Source organism: Alternaria alternata, assembly GCF_001642055.1.
Source record: "Alternaria alternata strain SRC1lrK2f unplaced genomic scaffold CC77scaffold_27, whole genome shotgun sequence".
Lineage (NCBI taxonomy): Eukaryota > Fungi > Ascomycota > Dothideomycetes > Pleosporales > Pleosporaceae > Alternaria > Alternaria alternata.
The window spans coordinates 271,657-285,488 of NW_017306216.1; the positions used below are offsets into that span (position 1 = coordinate 271,657).

At 49.8% G+C, this 13,832-nt stretch overlaps 8 protein-coding genes across 8 annotated transcripts; 6 read left to right on the top strand and 2 right to left on the bottom strand.

The window, feature by feature from the left end:
• Positions 1-1,350: 1,350 nt before the first annotated feature.
• CC77DRAFT_483091 (hypothetical protein) lies at positions 1,351-1,823 on the top strand. Its single transcript, XM_018531851.1, has one exon. The coding sequence runs from the start codon at positions 1,443-1,445 to the stop codon at positions 1,680-1,682; it is 240 nt and encodes a 79-aa protein (XP_018380594.1). The 5' UTR covers positions 1,351-1,442; the 3' UTR covers positions 1,683-1,823.
• A 520-nt stretch (positions 1,824-2,343) lies between these two features.
• CC77DRAFT_483077 (hypothetical protein) lies at positions 2,344-2,793 on the top strand. Its single transcript, XM_018531850.1, has one exon. The coding sequence runs from the start codon at positions 2,475-2,477 to the stop codon at positions 2,730-2,732; it is 258 nt and encodes an 85-aa protein (XP_018380595.1). The 5' UTR covers positions 2,344-2,474; the 3' UTR covers positions 2,733-2,793.
• Positions 2,794-3,861: 1,068 nt separating this feature from the next.
• On the top strand, positions 3,862-4,963 carry CC77DRAFT_1025233 (alpha/beta-hydrolase; the record flags this gene model as incomplete). The annotated part of the gene is made up of 1 exon (XM_018526032.1): positions 3,862-4,963. Exon 1 carries the CDS (start codon positions 3,995-3,997, stop codon positions 4,958-4,960), a length of 966 nt encoding a protein of 321 aa, XP_018380596.1. The 5' UTR covers positions 3,862-3,994.
• A 138-nt stretch (positions 4,964-5,101) lies between these two features.
• CC77DRAFT_1080404 (hypothetical protein) lies at positions 5,102-6,313 on the bottom strand (the record flags this gene model as incomplete). Its single annotated transcript, XM_018529315.1, has 2 exons — positions 5,102-6,099; positions 6,157-6,313. 2 exons carry the CDS (start codon positions 6,311-6,313, stop codon positions 5,102-5,104), a joined length of 1,155 nt encoding a protein of 384 aa, XP_018380597.1.
• A 1,469-nt stretch (positions 6,314-7,782) lies between these two features.
• On the top strand, positions 7,783-8,328 carry CC77DRAFT_1080406 (hypothetical protein; the record flags this gene model as incomplete). Its single annotated transcript, XM_018529316.1, has 1 exon — positions 7,783-8,328. The coding sequence occupies one exon, from the start codon at positions 7,783-7,785 to the stop codon at positions 8,185-8,187; it is 405 nt and encodes a 134-aa protein (XP_018380598.1). The 3' UTR covers positions 8,188-8,328.
• CC77DRAFT_947220 (hypothetical protein) lies at positions 8,245-8,424 on the top strand (the record flags this gene model as incomplete). The annotated part of the gene is made up of 1 exon (XM_018535127.1): positions 8,245-8,424. A coding segment is annotated over one exon (180 nt), but the record flags the coding sequence as incomplete, so codon positions are not given.
• A 1,879-nt stretch (positions 8,425-10,303) lies between these two features.
• CC77DRAFT_1025234 (hypothetical protein) lies at positions 10,304-11,978 on the top strand. Its single transcript, XM_018526033.1, has one exon. It carries the CDS (start codon positions 10,650-10,652, stop codon positions 11,853-11,855), a length of 1,206 nt encoding a protein of 401 aa, XP_018380600.1. The 5' UTR covers positions 10,304-10,649; the 3' UTR covers positions 11,856-11,978.
• Positions 11,979-12,221: 243 nt separating this feature from the next.
• On the bottom strand, positions 12,222-13,104 carry CC77DRAFT_1080424 (hypothetical protein; the record flags this gene model as incomplete). Its single annotated transcript, XM_018529317.1, has 4 exons — positions 12,222-12,517; positions 12,575-12,641; positions 12,701-12,958; positions 13,013-13,104. 4 exons carry the CDS (start codon positions 13,102-13,104, stop codon positions 12,458-12,460), a joined length of 477 nt encoding a protein of 158 aa, XP_018380601.1. The 3' UTR covers positions 12,222-12,457.
• Positions 13,105-13,832: the final 728 nt, after the last annotated feature.

Sequence of the window (13,832 nt, forward strand, 5' to 3'; positions counted from 1 at the left end):
GAGAAGAGATAACGTGAAAGCAGCCTGTGCACCTCTATTAATTGTTCCTTTGTATACCACTGGTGGTCTTTAGAGGTGTCCCTCTTTATTTACCGCTTAGATATGCCCGATTACGATTGCATGACGAAGAAAACTGGGGCGACAGGGGCTTGACGGGTTACAAGTGACGAGATGACGAGCTGACGAGGAGTTCAACGGAGCTCTGACATCGGAGACGAGCGCGGGGCGGAACAAGCGAGCGCAAGGAGGGATAGGTGGAGCACAGAGCGCGTACGCAAGGTGATGTTGAGGGCGGAGACGAGGAGGTAAGGACCACAAGCAAAGTGCGACAGCGAGGCCAAGAAGAAAGTAACGAGGTTGCGGTAAGCCAGCGGGAGTTTGGGGGGCAAGCTGGGGCTAACCGCGCCGCCTAAACAGCTACATTGGCTCTCCCGAGCTTCGCGGTGAACCTAAAAACCGAACCACGCTACGCTACTACGTTCTCTACTAATCGATGCACACGTCGCTAAGTAGCATGTCACTTACGTGAACCTCTAAATATCTACATCTTAGCGCATTGTACTCTATTACCTCTTAATTCTATTGTCGTATTAAACAGCTCGCAGAGTTCTGTCTCTGTATTCGCAACAGCGTTACTAGCGGTTAGCTGCGCAGGACCCTAAGCGCAATGCATATCTGTGTACAAAATAAGGTGCATGCAGCTTCTATGAAACGAAACATCGTCTAGAAGCAATCGCTGACGCGTCCACATAGTTTCTTGAATCTGCCTGGTATGCGCCCGCTTGAGCTTGACTGCTCTTATCTAGTGTACCGACTGGGTAATGGGTGTTCAGGCACCTTGCGTTAATGTAAGTGGAGACACAATGTGGGCGGCGCATTGCGAAGCATCCTCAAAGTATACCTTCATTAGTGGCACTAACATCTGGTGTCAATACTGATGGTGTGATCCAGGCAACAGCAGATCCTGTCGACGACGTGCAGGGCCGGGATTCCTGACACCCCCGCACATCGCCGATACTTCTCAATTTGATGCGCTCTTTCCCAACTGCAGTCTGCGCACGGGAATATCGTTTCGCTTCCGTCCTCACATTTTTCCGTCGCATGCCATGAGATTGTCAGAACCAGGTACAAACAGGTCACTCTATCGATATACTAATCAGACGTCTTCCTGATCAAAGTCAAGCCCACAGGGTTACACCTAACCCTGGTAAGCTATCATACTCTTCTTCAGGGCTGAGGTTAAGGGTCGTAGTCGCTCAAACTGTGTCTAGATCACCAGTCGCCTGGATTCCACACTCTCAAAAATGCGCGCCTAGGTAGCAATGTCGCAGCCCTGTCACGTCTTAGTAGTCACCCAATCATCAAGGTTAGCAGTGCTCTTACATTCATCTCCACGTTTTTGGCGTCAATCATGTCATTTCAGGTACCTGCAACGGCCCTGAATGATTCGTTACCCTCCCCGATGCAGGCCTCAGGATTTGCTTCTCGGTAAAGGACGCCCGACCTTCTGTAAACATATCTTGACCGACTGCTTTAGAACCATGAGCTTGGTGACGAAGCCGAACCAGCGAAGTCTTGTCCACTCTTTCATGTCGGTAGTCGCAGTTGGCTTCGTGAACGCGGGATTACAGTTGGCGATAGTGTTGTCTTCCATCCTTGAAGTTACCTGCTTTGGTGAATAGGTGGTGAGGTGGATGTTGGGCGACATACGTACGTGGCGAAGAGGTGAAAGGCTAACAGAGGCCCAAGTGACAATTGAATGGATGCGGTAAATGTTTCAAGCGTCGTGCGTGACAGATGTATCGCGGTTGCAAAGGATACAAAGGGTGAGAGTAGAACGCTCGAGATAAATGGTCAGCCACGTAGAAGTCAGCTCTAGAGGCGTTTGCCTTCACCTCACAATGTCGCGAACCAGAACATTCAGCAGCAGTACTACGTGAATGATATTTTGAGTGTCTCGGGCTCAGTGCCACCAGACCGCTCCCTTACCCCTCACATAGTGAAAGACGCAGGATGCTCTCCCGTTCACACTCTCACAGTTATGCTCGTGTTGTCGTTCTATAGCAGAGATTAACGGCACTGCACATCGACGTGAGGTCCAAGATGAGGTCAACGAATAGCGAAGACGTCCAACCAAAGACCATCTTCCCTCCTCACGTACCAAGCAAGCCAGGTACTCCAATGGGGTACTGGCTGGACATGACGACCGCATCCTCGAGCATCCGTGGTGTCTCCGTTCGCGACTGACAACCTCTGGCTTTTTAGCTCCTACCGCACCTACCTAGCGTAAAGAGACTGTTGCCATCGCCTTATACATCTGATCGTCTGTATGCATGCCACTTGCTCTCTAACCCGATAACCCAAGGCGAGTTTCTTCCCGTCTCTACTTGTATGATTCGGGCCCGTCGCTCCTTCTGTCATGGGTGGTGTCTTCGTCGAGGAGGTAGGAGACGTGAACGTGTATATGATGAAGGATGGTCCGGTCGTCGAAGCCGGATTGGAGGCGGACCGGGAACCACAAGATGGCTTCCCGCGTGGTTGAAGCAGACAAACAACGGATACAGTGCTTGACTCCTGAAGCGCATCAGGCTTTGTTGCTTCCAGCAAGAATTCTACTCGGAAGTCGGGCCGGGAGATGTGGATGTAGTGTTAGTGGACTTGCATCACTCGCTGGAGCATCCGCATCTCTGTTCTGCCCAGACAACCGCGTCAGTCGCCCTGGTGGACGATGAAGAGCTTCGGATGATGCTCTAGCTCGCTGCTACCAGTTTCAACCCCCTTAGCCTGCGCCTTCACATCCATTTGTCACCACCTTGGCCCAAAACGTCGTGCCTCGACTTGCACGGGCTGCGCTTCAGCAATCAGGTCGAGCTTCGTTGGTGGAGCTTCGGGAGGAGTCGCCAGAGGGCTGATGCGCAATGAGTTGTCGAGAAGCTTCTCGCGAGATGGACGAGAGAGGGCGGCACATTGGCGATTGGCAGTGATATTGCAGATGGTGCGGCTCTGCGCCGCGTGAACGAACCGCGAGGAGTTTTGCTTGGCGTGTATTTTGACAAGTGGCACAGGCGCACATCGCTCTCGAGGACAATGACCTTAGCCAACACTAACAATCATGCGCTCTGCCAACATTTCTGTTTGCACTCTTTTTCGTCACCAAGTGTCGTTGACGCAAGGCTCTCGCAGTATTGCTTGTAGTAGTCTGAGATGCGGGCTATGACGCGCTCAGCATGACGCGCTATCACGTGCTCAATACGCGGTCCAGTAAGGTCAGTGCAGCCGGGGCAGAGATGTTGCGACCAACCTGACCTCCAGCATCGTTTTCTGCATCACCACTATCCTTCGCTTTGGCACCAGATGCTTGTTCGCCCACTACAGTATGTAATCGAGGTGCACGTCGTGCTATACACACTGCCTATAGCAGACGCCACATTGCGATAATCCAACGCGAGCATTATGGGCAAGAACCATGTAGTATCTATGGACCTTAACCGAAGTACACCATACTGCTTTGTAGTAGATGACCATTCCCAGATAGTCGCATGACGTTGTGACCCGAGACGACAACGGCGTGCAAAGTCAGTCCTTGTATCGCATATCAGCCGAAATTCCCAATGTAACCGACACAACAAGCATTCATGTGCTCAGGACTAATACCGTAGGCTGAGCTGCTACCAATTCTACGCGTCGATCCCATAAGTCTGATCGTCCGCTACTTTAGCCTTACTTTAGCTTGTATCCCGAATCCAACGATGAGCCAAACCGAGGCATCACGTAATTGGCTGAAATGCCACTTTGACACGTGAAACCGAGTGTTGATCGACGAAACTAGTCTTCCTAGCCGTCTTTAGACCACGCATACGCGGATACTTAAGCATGAATCCCGGTATTCCTCCAATGTCGTTGAGAGAATCGTACATATTTCTATCTCGGGAAGGTGGGACTACACATCTAGGAATCACGACACCGTCACGTTTCCTTCTCTTTCATATTCATCATGGCCTCCTGGTCTGCCCTAGCAGTTCGACTTTACATCAAGTACATACGACGTTCTAAACAGATCTTTGGGGATGCACAGAGCATGCGCAAAAACATACACGATGTCTATATCAACCCTCAAAGCTTCTGCCCACCTGCAGATCACGGGCACGATATCGACGTGAATCGGGTCGATGTCAATGACTGGCCACTGTACCGGGTATCATTACGGCGCATCCTGGGGAAGGACGATCCATCGGAACCACGACGCGCCATGCTTTACATCCATGGAGGAGCATTCTATCGCGAGATCGACCCGAATCACTGGAAGTTCGTCTTCCAGGTCGCACGTGAGACTGGACTGGACGTTTTCGTACCCATATACCCCCTGATACCAAGACCGGCCGCTACAGCAAAACAGGTGGTTCCTGGTTTGGTGAACATTTGCCGCCAGATCAAGCAAGATATTGTCAATATAACCGGTGATTCAGCGGGAGGGGCGTTGGCGTTAGCTACCATGCACCACATGTCCGACGTTGCGCCAGATTACGCGAACAAGGTCCAATCTGTTGTGTTGATTTCACCTGTCCTCGACGTGACTTTCTGCCATCCAGAGGCTCAGAAGCTAGACAGCGTGGATCCGTGGCTCGGCATCGGTGGCCTGCAAGTCATCACGCCGCTGTGGTCAGCTGGCACAACTACCTCAGATCCTCTAGTCAGTCCGCTACATGTCGATATTGCGCGACTTCCGCCGCTTCTCCTTCTCTCTGGCACAGACGACATTTTGAACTCCGACGCGAGACGACTGAATGGTCGGTTTCAGGGCCATGGCAGCGATCAGTGTGTCTCTGGGAGCGTCCAGCTCGAGCGATTTGTTTATGTCGAGCAAGCTCACATGATTCATGTTTATCCGTTGCTTCCGCACTGGGAAGGAGAGCAGGCTCGAAAGCTTATCATGCATTTCGTTCAGAGTCATCTTAGTTAGGGGATAAACAGATACGATCTAGCTGGATTACAATGCAAATCGACTCACAGAACAGTACGATGGTAGTTCCTGACTCATCGTTGTTTCAGTTTGAATATTGTGTTCAGAATCCTTGGCTACAACGCCCATGGGATTTGCAGATCAATACGCCTTGTCCAGCCTAGCCCTTCTTAAACTTCGCAACTGATTGTTTTGATCATGCTCGAACACTAGTTCCAAATGATCGCGATGGTTGACTCGTATCCCAACAGGCTCCTGGTATGTTGCTAAACAGTTGACGCCAGCCGAAACATGGCGCAAATGCTCACTGCGCTTTGACTGCATTGCAAGAACGATAATCTCCGTTGCCGAACTCCATGCTGTAGATGTGTGGCCGCTACTGAGCATGTACATTATGTATTTAACAGCGAATATGCAGTATGCCATGATAACGGTTAGCGATAAGCGTGCAGATACGGAAGATGTCTCGTATCCGTAGCCAACACGCGTTAGGGCGATTTTGATCACCGTGTACGGCCCATTGTCCGATGCGCTTTGTATCTGATCTCTCCAAGGAACCTCGGCGAAGACGGTAGCTAACGCGGTGGCCAGCCTGGTGCTGTCACCTTGCAACGTTTTAAATAGCATGACGCTAAGCTCCGGGTCGCTCAGACCAGTAATGTTGTTAAAATCAGCGTAGATTGGCCGTGTGTCATCGGGTAAGTCATGACCCAGTCTGGAAAGCGGACCTGTGCGGACAACCCATGAACCGCTGTCTGTTGCAAGTTCGTGTTGAGAAGGCTCCCAGAAAGCCGCTACTGTATAAGTCTTTGTAAGGAAACAAGAACTCGACAACAGCATAGATTCGTTGAATTTGTTGGATAGTAGATCCGAGATTATATATTGCTCCAGGCCATCACAGTTGCTCTGAATAAAGCTACCAACTACTGAAGAGGAACCAGGCTCAGGCGAAGCAACCCAGATGGGCGGTATGGCGTTGACTGGTGTGTTTCGGGAGACACCATGGTCGAGAAGGTGCTGGATTAGGGTCTTCAGACTGGAAACTATGCCGATGGAAGTTCCGCTGTCGAGGGGTAAGGCGACTGGCGTGTCTACTATTGTGTACCGTGAGTTGTATGCAGTTAAGCAACGCGTTGTGACTGTAACGCGTGGTAATTTGACAGATCTTGTGTACTCGATTCCGGGATTCCAAGTACCGAAGTGGATTCCAAGAGGGATCTGATACAGGACTTGTGCACTGAGCTGACTTGGGATAGTGGCGTTTGCGGAGCTCACTAGAAAATTGCCATGGTGGCTTGATACCTCGTTCTCGGTCGTGACATAGTGCAAAGCTCGTGAGGTTAACTGCGCCATCGTTTGGTTTCCATTGTAAAAGACTTGCGTGTTGGTAAACTCTGTTTGAAGATCCTCCGCAAATTCATAAGTTGTGCTGAACCGATCTAAGTTGCTCTACCTTGTTAACGGAGGTTATGATGTGCCGCGGTGTGTTTCGCTTACAATGTTAGATTTTGAGTTTCATCCAGTCGAGAAGGAAACATGACCTCTTCATCGCTCGAAGATCTCTAGTGTATAACAGTTAGTCTGCTTGACACTCCTGCCCTTGGAATCATTAAAACAGCACTGGACGGCCCAACGAGAGCTGTTCAAAGGACTGATAGACGAACCAGACAGACGAACAGCGCTCTCCGCCGCCTAAGAAAGGATGGAGATGTCACTGCAGCTAATAGATCGAGCGACCAGAGGTAAGGTAGGTGCATCGCCTGTGTGGATGCTGACAGAGCACCTAATGGTAGATACCCTTCTATTATCTGTGAACGAACGACGCTTAAGACGATCTTAGCTACGGAGGCTTGTATTAGAAGCTCTTATAGTTTAGCGACAAACTGTAGCGTGGTAGAGAATGTGAAAGATGACCCTATAAAATATCTACTCTAGTTGAGTACTAAGACCGCAATTACGCTGCTTAGGGGAATCGAATGTAGTAAAGTATGGCTAGTAGCTAAGCAACGACTCTGGTACATCGCAGTCTTGCGGCGCTCCTTAGGAGATCCCTATGACTGATTGAGGTAATAAACTGCAGCTTCCAATATTTGAGGAAGTCCTGACTCATCGAGATTCGCGGTTGTCCATTATCATCGCTTTCGAGGGGTGTGCTAGCACACCTTTGACTATGCATCAGTATTACACGTAGCGATGCAGTGGGTTTGACTTGGTACACTAAGGGAAAGATCGCAAAACGATTTAATGCAAACCGGGGCGCGACGTATGTTTAGAAGATGGCATGGATTGAAGGAGTTATAGAAGCTGGAAACTTGCAGGCTGTGTAATGTCAGCTATCATGCCGTACAGAATCACATCGAGAGTACCGTATTCCATGTGAAACACGTTGATCCCGAGTGGGCAGTTACGCGAAGGATATACAACGCCGCCAAGCGATTGAGAACAGGGTCGCGAAATGCTGCAAGCGAACACTGAAGAAGAGCGCATCCCTTGTCCTAACTGTCAAGGTTGTCTAACCTCACACGATGCAACGAAGGACTATTCTCAAAGTCCTGCTGCTGCTGCCACATGACTGTTGGCTGCCATGATATCTGCAGAAATTGTTCTGCCGCTGCCTTCGCTTTGGGAACCATCCGGGATATCCCCAATCACAGCTGCAGCGCTCTCCATGTGTATGCGACCGTCAAGTCTGCGCAGCAGCTCGTTGTATAGCAGAAACTCGTTGTGTAGCAAGAGCTTGTTGTATAGTAGAAACTTGTATATAAGCGTAATGGAAACGCTGATCAGCGATGTCACTGTCAACAACTGACCCGTTCTACCGTATGTACACTAAATGGCCGCGTGACGAGCCAGGTCGCGTAACGAGCCACCCCACCATCCCAACATTGCGCGTCGTCCCAACTTCAACGCGTCATAACTCCACAACCATAGACCCGATTCAAGAAGCGATTAAATATATCAAATCGCGTAAGGCTGGAGATAGTTTCTCGTACCGCCAAGTTTCAAAAATATTCAGAGTTAATCGAACAACGCTGTCGCGGCGGCACAAGGGTTCGCAGGGCACCCGTGAAGCCAAAATAGCAGATCAACAACGACTCAACCCACAACAAAAGCAGGAGGTTGTCAGTCACATAGACAGAGCTACAAGAGATAGTCTACCGCCTACAGGTAGTATTTTGAAGAATTTCAGATCTGCTGTTGCGCAGCAAGAGGTCTCCGATAGCTAGGTTAAGCGGTTTCGCCGTCGTCATCCCGACAAGCTCATCACCAAATAGGACACCGGTATCAATCGTGAGCGTCACGTAGCTGACAGCAAGTATAAGTACAAGTCGTACTTCAACTTGCTGCACTCCAAGATAGTAGAACACGGGATTGACGAGCGCAATACGTACAATATAGATAAGAAGGGCTTCTTTGTCGGTATCGCCAACCGCAGAAAGAGGATCTTCTCCAAGGCAGTTTAGGAGGCGGGAGAGCGTACCCAGGCGATAAGAGATGGTAACAGAGAATGGATTACGCTGTTAGCTTGCGTATGCGCTTCTGGAGATGCACTGCCGCCCGCTCTCATCTACCAGGGCACCTCTGGGGTTCAATCAAGCTGGGTTCACGACCTTCTGGAGACCCAAAACCACCAAATATTTGTATCCCACTCAGCTTCAGGATAGTCCAACAACGAGTTAGGTCTTGCCTGGCTTCAACAGGTGTTTGAACGTCATACAGCAGCCAAAGCTCGCCGTCAATGGCGCCTTCTCATCCTTAACGGGCACGGCAGCCACGTTACGCCCGAGTTTTTGGAGTTTTGTGAAGCCAAACGTATCATAGTTATAGTGTATCCTCCCCATTCAACCCACAGCTTACAACCGTTAGATGTGGTTCTCTTTGGGCCGCTTTCAAGTCACTACACCAAGCAGCTTACTCAACACCTCCAGCGAACCCAAGGCCTCTCAAGGATCACCAAACAGGACTTCTATCGTCACTTTTGGCCGGCTTGGAGCTCTACAATAACTCACGATCTCATATTGAAGAGTTTTCAAGCTACAGGCGTATAGCCGATAGACGCAAGCCGGGTACTTCAACGCTTCAACAACAACGCACAACAACAAGATAACAACCCAGGAATTAGGGAGCAAGGCGACGGCGATAGCTGGCCTCAGCTGCGCAAAATTTTTGACGCTGCGGTAGCTGACAAGGCCAAAATTAAAGCCAAACGGCTATCCCAAGGCCTGCACTCGCTGCAGGTCAACAACGCGATTCTCCACGCCAAAAACAAGGAGCTACGGGCTGAACTCAACCTCATTCGAAAGCGCCCGATCAAGTCTACAACACTGACTACACGAGAAGGTGATGAGTGGCACGGCGGAGCTGTATTCTACAGTCCCAGGAAGCTTGCCAGCGAGCGCGCGCGCAAGGCCGCAGAACTGGACGAAGCCGCGGAGCTACAACTCCAAAAAGCTCGCGATAGAGAGATCAAAGCGGCAGAAGCAGCTGAGAAAAAGCGCTCTTAAGAAGCTGCAAAGTTGGCTCGACAGTAAGCCAAAATTGCTAAGGATGCGGAGGAGCAACAGCAGCGTGAGGAGAAAGCTGCCGCGCGGGAGCTTAAAAAGCAGCAACAACAAGCTGCAACCGCTTAAAAAAGTCGCAATACAGCAAATAAGCGTAAGCGAAAAGCCTCACCTAAGCCAGCAAAAAAATCGACAAAGCGTCGTCGTGCTGTTGCTTCATTAAGTCGGGTGGTTAAGAGTCCGCCTCGGGCGCCCTCCCCACCCAAATTTGGCCTACACACCCGCCGACTCAAGACGCCAGCGAGATACAAGTAGTGCAAACGCTTTAGTAGCGTCTATATATTAATACACCAAAAAATTCCACGATAATAGCTTTTGTGGGTGGCTCAATAACCTCATCTTTTTGATCGTCCGATCTTGGTGGGGTGGCTCGTTACGCGACCTGGCTCGTCACGCGGCCATTTAGTGTAGCTGCCTCTGCCCCTCCCCGACACGAACTCATCCCATCCAGCCTCGCTTTCGCACACGAATACACCCACTCACAATTGAGTTGCACTGTTCTGTTCAGTCGCGCATCGCGTTAGACAAATATGCCTAAATGAAGACGAACACAACCTCCGCAGTATGTGCGTATGTGTACGTTCATCTGGCGCAACAGCTTTAGCACTGTCGGCTGTGAGGCGCGCGCGGTCCCCGATAGACACCTGCAGCCTCAAACATGGGAACCGTAGTTCGCTGCCTCGACGTTATACGCGGATACTGAGAATTTCCACACGGCGACGAAGGCTATGTACTTCAGCCTTATTCACAACCTGATCTACGATTTGTTTCTGGTATCGGTAGTCAACGTGGAAGAGCTAAAGTCAGCTTTGCCAAGCTAATGGGACGCCTTATATTCTTTTGGCCCCTGTGGCTGGTCCGTTTCCGCCAATTAAAATTCTGAGAAGAATCCAGGGGCTGTTAGTGCCGCACCGATCATAATAGCCTGAGGCAAGGCAGCCACCTCGACCAGCAGGCTGCCTTGAAGAGGCTGCTGCCTTTCTAGGGTATTTATATTGACTACGATGGTACCATCTTTCTTGTATCTTGATTTCATCACTACTATCTCTTCCAGTGAACTCAGAGTACCGAGCTACCACCACACTTCCCTTACGACCACTTTTTTTGTTGATTTGGAGGCCATTGCAATGCCAGTCACCGTGCGCCCTGCTAGCCACCCGGCACGAAGGCTGATTCCCAAAGCCGTGAACTCTGCTGAGGTACTGTTCAAGGCGTCTTGCCCTAAAGAGGCCGCACGGTGCAAGCGAATGATTCGGCCTCCAACCACTGACTTCAATCGTCTGAACATCATCCCTTCATCCAATGGCCTTGTCATGGCGGCGTACGAAGCCTACAGCCACCACCATCACCTCAAGATCCGACCTGAAGATGTTTGGTTCACCATCCTGACCCAGATAACCTTCTACATCAATGCTCACGCTGAGGAACTTCGATCGTCCTTCGTCAGCCATGCAGGTAAAGAAGAACTTGTTGTGATTGACTCTGGTAGTATCGAAACTTTTGATGCCGGGAAACTGGCGATATGGCTTACTAAAGCAATGGACCAATACCTTGTTGATCCAGGGCTACGTGATTGGATCATGCCAAGCTTTACCACTACCACTCGAATAGATACCGAGACCGCTGCCATCATCATGATGGGTGCGATGCAAAAGTACTTCAGTTATCGCATGGGTTTGACATGTGGCATCCCTTCTGTTACTCTTTTGGGGGAGAAGGCTGACTGGGTTGACTTACGCCAACGCCTCAACAAGCTACCTGAATTCGGCCAGGAACCTAGACAATTTGCCGCTCTACTATCTCCCATACTCGATTACTTCATTGCTACATTTGAGGATCCTGATAATCATAGAGTTGTAGATTTCTGGACGAAGATTGCAGACAAAGAGAGCAATAGCTCAGGTCCGTCCTATCTCTCGGGATGGATCACAGCCTTTTGCTTCTGGAACGGCGAGGGTAGAATGCTGCACCGCGCAACCAGGGATGCTTGTGACCTTGATGGTACGTTGTATCATCGGGTTGACATAAAAGACATACCTAGCGCTCATATGTCTGTACCGGTTGTGGTCGATGATGGTGCGCGGGAGTACAAGACCAGAATGGTTGCCGGGCTAGTCGGTATGGCGGCATCTAGCAGCGGAGAAAAGCTGGACACCAGCCAAGGCCACAAGGCCTGGGTGACGAAAGGGATGCTTGGGCCATCAGAGTTTGTAGATGTAGCACCAGTAATGGGCGAAGATACTGGGCTGGACTCACTGCAACCTGTCGCCGGCTGGTTTATGTACGAGTTGAAAGATCCTGGTCTCTCTGGAGTGTTTAGAAGCTGGGCATAAGCATGCTTGATGAAGTCAGCCGATTAGTACAATACTCAGGACTTCAACGGCGTATTCTTTATTCTTTAGGACGAGCTGAGAAGTCTTGCAATCGTTGATCATGCTGGCCTGAATCATGACCGGAGTCTGTTAAGGAGTGAGCGGATTTTTACCTCAGTAACTATGTCTTTTACGTATAGATAGCTTTGAGCTTAGTGTTGTTACGTTGTCAAAAGTCTAACATCGCAGGTGATAGGAAGCAACAGATGATTCTCAATATAGAAAGAATAACAAAACTATCAAGTCTATATTCTAAATGAATGGACGTCGTCTGATAATCTAGTAGAAACAATTCCACTATTCTAGAGACAAGAAAGCAGATATAAAGAGGCAAATGCTGCTCTCCAGATTGAAGTTTTGTAACTACGTAGGCAGTGTTAGATTGAGACTGCAGAATAACAATCGCATAACTCTGAACTGTCGTATTCGTCTCTCTGTGTCCCAGATCTCCCGGCTTAGAGGTTGGTGCACTCGCCTGTACAGTGGTGCCTGCTACAATAGAAAATCATGTGACTCTAGAAACGCGGTTGCAAGTGTTCCTGATGAAGATCATTGCGAAGCGCTTAAAGGCACTCAACGTGGCCGCCGTTCTCGTTGCAGCTAGCGTCAACGTAAAACGCCCACTATAGAGGTATCGTTAGTAAGATGTCTCGGCAATTCTCAGAAGAGTTGGGACTTACGTTCTCGTAGCCACCATCACCGCGGCGGTCGAAGATCTTGGGGCTCTTGAAGACGATCACGTCGAAGCTAGAGTGGTGTATCAGTGAGTTTTTCTTGGTCGGTTTGGATGATGGTAAGAGACGTACGTGACATCAGAGCCAACCTTGGCATTGTAGGAAGTGGAGTAGACGAGCTGATCGCCGGAGCCGCTGAGGGAGTAACCGACGTTGCATACGATGACCGAGTGGCCTGGGAATTGGGCGGCAACGTCCTTAGCGGTATTCTGAGTGAAGGTGCGGCGGCGCGCAAGGTCATCGTCAATCATGCCCTGGACAAGCTGGACAACTTTGTTGACGACATCGGCGATGGCGCCAGCGGCGGAGGTTTTGTCGCCAAGGTCGGCACTGTGAAGCAGTAAGAATCTCATGAACAAGTTTCTGAAGGAACGTTGTACTTACCGAGCGACCAAGTTCTGCTCAGAGGCAACGGGGTTGGCCATGATGGAGGTTCCCATGGCGAGGAAGGCGAAGGCAGAGGTGATTCGAACCATTTTGAAGTAGTTGTTGGTTGGTCTAAAAGACTGGAAAATCGGGAGTTTTCGGTAGGGTTTGGAAGGTAGTGACGTAGCGAAGATGCTTTGATGGCTGATATCGAACTCAAAGGCAGATTCGAGGACACTTAAATATTCTGTCTGAGGCCTCTTGTCGGTGCAAAGGCCTTACTTTTGCTGACGTTGTTGTGGACATCGTACATCTTCGTGAGCTATACGCGGGACGATAGAGTCGGTCCGTGGCACTATGTCTGGTGAGATCCTTACTAGACATATTCGGTAATGAGGATGGAAAGTTGAGCGTAGACTATGCTCGTATGTCTGCTAGCACCGGCCAGATAATTCATGCTCTGTATACCAGGTCGTTCGGTCCGTACTCCTATTTCTGACCATTTCTCTATAAATATGTTCTCAATCAAGCACGATGCCTTGAACGTAGATAGCGTGTGTGGTCTTCTAATGCTGCAGAGAATAGTGCTGCTCCATTTGGTCTTGACTGTAGAATGCAAGGTTACTCGTCGGCTTCTACGTACCTACTCTATGAAGTTCGCTGACACTGCTTGTCAAACCTACCATTTCGGGAATAAATGCTCTTATGTTAATGATTGATCCTGGTAAGAGTTTGTGCATGATTATTGCAGTTCGGCGTCTTGTTCTATCAACTAGGAAATGTTTCGGAGGCGAGACATTACAATGCGTACCAGTCCGTGCATGGCAGTCAAGTTCAT